The sequence below is a fragment of the Ctenopharyngodon idella genome, chromosome 8 (genome assembly GCF_019924925.1).
Source record: "Ctenopharyngodon idella isolate HZGC_01 chromosome 8, HZGC01, whole genome shotgun sequence".
Classification (NCBI taxonomy): domain Eukaryota; kingdom Metazoa; phylum Chordata; class Actinopteri; order Cypriniformes; family Xenocyprididae; genus Ctenopharyngodon; species Ctenopharyngodon idella.
The window spans coordinates 23,428,069-23,434,068 of record NC_067227.1 but is presented as its reverse complement, the minus strand read 5'-3'; the positions used below and the strand labels follow the sequence as shown (position 1 = coordinate 23,434,068).

Below are 6,000 nucleotides of genomic sequence, written 5' to 3'. Positions count from 1 at the left end.
TATTCAGTTATTTCCGCTCACAATCCTCTACATCTTTCTCCCGATTGGCTCTTGCATTCGATATATTTAAAAACAGTGCGGTTCATCACAAAACCGTCAGATACCACTGTAGTCACGTTGACTATTTTAAAGATGTCTTTTCCACATTCAAGGTCCAGAAAAGTAGTAATTACATTGCTTTCTATGGGGGATAAAAAAAAACCTCTCAGATTTCATCAAAAAATATCTTAATTTGTGTTCCGAAGATGAACGAAGGTCTTACGGGTGTAGAACGACATGAGGGTAAGTAATGACAGAATTTTCATTTTTGGCTGAACCCTTTAAGAGTTCATTACAAAGCAAGCAGTTAGTCTGAGACAAAAGTGGTTTACACAAATTTATTACACTTTTTACCAGTACAAAATACAGTCGAACTAAGCAGTTGAGGCTAAATAAAGATATTTTAAAGACACAAAAATAAGGTATCAATATAGTAGTGAGAAGAATTGCAGCTACCTCCATAAAAATAATCCTCAGCCAGAAGCTTTAAAACAGCATTACAAAAAGAAAAAAAAAATCTCTTCCCAAAAGCACACAACAGGCAAAGAACCATGACAGGCGTTAAAGTACAGAGCCTGACACTCACAACCAACCACAGTGAGAAACATCCGCCAATCACTTCTCAGAAACAAACACAAAACAGCTAGTAGAAATGAAGTTCATCTTTGTAAATAGCAGAGAGGGACATGTAGGGTGCCCGTTACGGGCCGCTACCAGGCACCGGAAAAGATCCCAACCGGGTTCAGCACAAAATCTTCAAAAACAGATTATGTATCCTGAAAATGATAAATCTCCTGAAAATGTTTCCAGCTTTACGTCAGCTAAATGGGCACATAGTTTCCATTAAAAGCGTGAAAACTAAAACATCAGATGTACAGCACCAGGTAACGAGGCGTATCTGTAAGAATCTGCATATTCTGTTACTAGACGTGTCTATTTTTGGGTTTTCTACGTCTTCTAGAAAAGGCTTAGTGAGATGTGGCGTTTTATAGACGTTTTTAGCTATTAACGTAGCGTTTACGTTTTTTGCTGTTACATATACACAATATCTACTTAAATATGTTATGCAAAGAAAATTCTTTTAATCTTAATTTAAAAAAAAAAAAAAAAAAAAAAAAAAAAAAGCTCAGGTACATATGTTCGTTTTTAATAAAAACGACACACAACTAGTCATAACCTGGTGAGTGCAGACTCACTTCCAGTTACTTCAGAAGGCCTTGTGTACAGATGCACGCTCACGCACAGGTACGTTCAATATATCGACAAATCACCGAGGCTCTTTTTAACCACTGCAAACAACTAAGAACTCATCAAATAACTACAAAACTAGACCAAAAAGTTTCACAAACCATTTTTGGTGGAAACTGCTTTGCTCGGGTTGATCCAGAACAGAGCAGTATCCATCAACACAGTAGGCGTATGTACATCCTGAAGCTTTCGAACGAGAATGGGGTGCTTTCAGGGCAACCGATTGGAATAAACAGTCGAATAATCTCTTTTATAGTGATTTTTATAAAACGTATTATTAAAAGTTAGGCATTAACTCATTAGAACTAAAAACTGTTGAGGTATAGACTAGGCATCTCATATGGCCAGGGGTTTATTTACAAAACGGCTGGAATGGAGCGTTCTCCATCCGTTTTGATGTGGAAAGGCTTTGCATGTGCAGCAAGTTTGGGTCGACGCTGCGATGCAGCTGAACGGGCGGCTTTGGGGTCAGCAGGTTGCATCTACGCCTGAGGAACCGCGAGGAAACGGCCGAGGCAGAAAGTCTAAAAATGTGACCATCTTTAAAAGGTGCTTTAGACACATCTGAGGTTCTGAGACGATACATTCATTCTGCGGTTAGAGGCACAGCCGAGGAAACAACAGAACGAGAGAAAGTCAAAGAGAAAGAGAGAGACAGTTCTGCTCTAGTGTTTCTTTTCTCATCTAAGGCACTGAAAGAAGACTATGGCACATGAAATAACACATCACAAAACCAGCACATTCTTGTTTCACAGTCGCAGAAAACCTAAAGGCGAGAGAGAGAGACACACACTGACCCTAAACAGACCTACGTACCCTCAAGATAAAGAAAAACCTCACGGCTAAGTGTTAGCTTCGAACCGGCAGCCGTCTGTACACGCACACACTTAAGAATGTGGTGGTCCGGCTGGGTCTGGGGTGAGGCTGACGCCCTGCTCTTAGATCTCCTGCAGGGAGTGACTGATCTCGATTCTCTCTCTCTTCACCGCCGGTTCGCTCATACTCCTCTCGCTCATCCTCGACATGTCTCCATCACTGGCCAGATCGTCTGAGAATGAAGCATCTGGTAAAGGAAAGGAAAAGGATGTTGGAATACAGAGCAGAGGAAGCTTTGAAATGAAAGAAAAAAAAAAATGGGTTGGCATCAAAATCCGTTACCTTTCTCCATGAGTGATGGCATCATTGAACTGAGGTCACTGAACTGAAAACGTAAAGAAAAGACAACTTTAAAATTTAAAAACATGCCTCATATTTTTGCATTTTCGTATTATAGTACATTTTATAAAACGGTTAGTTCCTGTCCTTGATTCTGATTGGTCAATAGCTGTGTTTTATTCACGATAAAACACGGCTATGACAGATTTTATTATTTTAGCGAGTTTATTACCTGCATTCAGATTTAGCATTTTCCTTCAGGTCAGTCCTATGTTCATAATAAAAAATCTGTTTAAATGTCCGATGTATTATCTTGTCCTTTTAACATTTAAGGGGTTTTCCCGTGACTTGACAGCGCTAGTCAAAGCATTTGTCAGTTGCGTCTTGTTCCGTGTTCACAACAATTCAGTCTTTTCAATGTAAAAGTCTTCGCTACTGACTGACACACTCATAAAGACAGTCTTTGCTGCCATCTAATGGCGTAATAATGTAATTTCTGTTGCTGTTCACGGTCAGGGACTGTTTTTTCTGGCGGAAGGAAGGCTTTTAATGATTTTACTTCATGAAAGTTGCATTGATACATATTTTTGGCTTTAAATATTTGTATTGTGTGGTACTGATATTAAATTGGTTTAACATTTTAATTTTTAGATCAATGTTATTTATAGCTTTATAAAAGCAATAAGGTACTCGAGGCTAGTGCTGTATCGTTAATGAGTCACGGCTGAAGGGGTTGCAGGCACTCCGCTTCACCCCTCGGCCGTGACTTATGCACGATACAGCACAGCCTCGAGTACCTTATTGCTTACATAAAAACTATAAATAACATTGATCTAAAAATTAAAATGTTAAACCAATTCAATATTTATTGTGTCAAAATTATTTGCTTGCGCGAATTTTTTCCCAAAAATAAAAATGTACCAAATGTTAGTGTACTTTGATAATTAGTTAGACAAAAGTGTAAGGTAAATATCACTTACAAGCAGAATATTTTTATTAATTATTTAAATAATTAAATAATAATAATTAATTAATTATATCTCTATCTAGATATTTATTATTTAATATAACATAAATATAATAATTATTCATATTAATGTGTAGACTAGATAGATTCGATAGATAAAGATATTTAACCATATCCCAAAAAAAAAAAAGTAAAATGTCACTTCCGCCTCAGATTTCTATTAAACACAATACATAATTTGAAATGTGTTGGAATGGGCGTTTGAAAAAATAACAATACTCTGATGCCATATATTTATATATACTGTATGCTCTTGGACATTGTTATTTAAATAAACTAGCCTATTTCAGGTGTGAAAAGTGTGTATTCAGGGAGTTTATTTTCTTAGTCCACAGGGCCAAAGGAAACACATGCATGTGCTCAACACTAAACACAAGCAGTTAGATTAATGAAAGTCTGAAATATTAAACCATGGAGTAGCCAGATCTCCTCACCTCCCCCATGACAGCAATGGGCGTCTCTCCGGTTGCATGGGCAACACGGTGTTCTACCAAATAGAACATGTATTCATCATAGAGCAGACGGATGAGGTGGAAGGAGCCAAAGCTGGCGGCCGAGCGCAGAGTTAGATCTCTGATCACCATGGAGCTGTAACCAGGGCAACAGAGAGTTTCATTACAAACTACCACAACAAAACCACAACACCCGCCACACTTAGAGAAGCCGCAGATTAAAGCGCTGGTTTCAATCAACTCTCTTCACAAGATCGGTTGTTGTAAAACTGTGTCTGTTAAGAGGCCTGATGAAATTTAAATGAAAAAATTGCATTATTTGAGAAGAAAGAGCCCACTGAGTGTCTTTATAGTCAGCCTTGTACCTGTAAAAAGACCACTTGAGCAGGAACTGGCGTGCAGCGCGAGGGAAGCTGGGACTGCCATCGAAGGGTTTCAGCACCTGGTTGACGACGTTATCCAGCCAGGCGGCCCACTGATCCAGAGAGCTCTGCTGCTGCAGGGTCACCTTAAAGTCTTGCTCCAAACGCTGGACGACACTCTCATCACACTGGCACACCCAGGACGCCTGCTCCTGTGACAAACACACACACTCAGAGTAAGCAGAGAAGTAACACACACGCCTTATAACCTCCATGAACCTGAAGCAGGAAGGCAAAGTGTTTATGATATTCCAGCAGATGGTGCAAAGAGAGAGACAGACCTGCACGTTAGCAAAGTCCACTCTGTTGAGGTCGCTGAGCATCTGGTTGATCTGTGAGGTGTTCTGCAGGACGGCTCGAGCCGCCTGAGCCAGATGATTCAGAGAGGTGTAACGGCGCAGGGTCTGCGCAAACGCACTCACTACTGCAGCCTGCGCAGACAACAAAACCTTGTGAGCATTAACCACTTAACACAAAAATATCTAACCCTCACATCTTGTATGGTCAGTCACCAAGGTTACACAGTTCACTTCTAAAGCACCTATACAAAAACGTTCACACGGTCATAGGTAGATTCCTAATTGGATGTTGTTGTAATTAATACTTTTATTCAGTGAAGATGCATTACTTTGAGCAAAAGTGACAGTAAAGATATTTTGGTTGCACTTTATTTTACAGTGCGTGCACTTACAGTGTACTTACCCACAAAAGTACTGAGTAATGTAAGGTAACTACGTGGGTTAAAGGATTAGTTCACTTTAAAATGAAAATTACCTCAAGCTTTACTCACCCTCAAGCCATCCTAGGTGTATATGACTTTCTTCTTTCTGATGAACACAATCGGAGATATATTAATAAATATCCTGACGCATCCAAGATTTATAATGGCAGTGAACGGGTTTGAAGCTCAAGAAAGTTTCTCCATCCACATCCTTCCATCATAAACATACTCCACACGGCTCTGGGGGGTTAATAAAGGCCTTCTGAAGTGAAGTGATGCGTTTGTGTAAAAAAAAAAAAAAAAAAAAATTCATATTTAACAAGTTATAAAGTAAAATAACTAGCTTCCGCTAGACCGCCTTCCGTATTAAAGTTAAGGAAAAAGCCTAAAAGACGTAAGTTGAATAGAGAAGGTGTAGGACGTAGCGTAAGTGTTTTGAACTGGGAGAGGTGTTACACTTTCTTCGTAAGTAGAATACGGAAGGCGGTCTAGCGGAAGCTAGATATTTTACTTCATAACTTGTTAAATATGGATTTTTTTTTTTTTTTTTTTTTTACACAAACGCATCACTTCGCTTAAGAAGACCTTTATTAACCCCCTGGAACCGTGAGGAGTACGTTTATTATGGATGGATGCACTTTCTTGAGCTTCATACTCACTGGTCCCATTCACTGCCATTATAAAGCTTGGACGCATCAGGATATTTATTAATATAACTCTGATTGTGTTTATCAGAAAGAAGAAAGTCATATACACCTAGGATGGCTTGAGGGTGAGTAAATCTTGGGTTGATTTTCATTTTAAAGTGAACTAATCCTTTAAGGTTAGGTTTAGGGGTAGGTTCAGGGTTAGTACCTAGTTATTACCCAGTTAAGGTCATTACTACAATAAGTACATAGTATGCACTTGCAAAACAGGACTGTAAAATAAAGTGCT

General features: G+C 39.0%; 1 protein-coding gene across 3 annotated transcripts in view; it reads right to left on the bottom strand.

Moving 5' to 3' along the window:
* Window positions 1-363: 363 nt before the first annotated feature.
* Window positions 364-6,000, bottom strand: part of rfx2 (regulatory factor X, 2 (influences HLA class II expression)) — a 44,993-nt gene continuing 39,356 nt past the window's right edge. For all 3 annotated transcript variants that reach the window (XM_051903213.1, XM_051903215.1, XM_051903214.1), the window contains 5 exons: window positions 4,625-4,774; window positions 4,287-4,495; window positions 3,904-4,057; window positions 2,446-2,488; window positions 364-2,350 (listed from right to left, as the gene is read on the bottom strand). In XM_051903213.1, coding sequence (XP_051759173.1) covers window positions 2,226-2,350; window positions 2,446-2,488; window positions 3,904-4,057; window positions 4,287-4,495; window positions 4,625-4,774 — 681 coding nt within the window. In that variant the 3' untranslated portion in view covers window positions 364-2,225. The remainder of the gene's footprint in view (window positions 2,351-2,445; window positions 2,489-3,903; window positions 4,058-4,286; window positions 4,496-4,624; window positions 4,775-6,000) is intronic.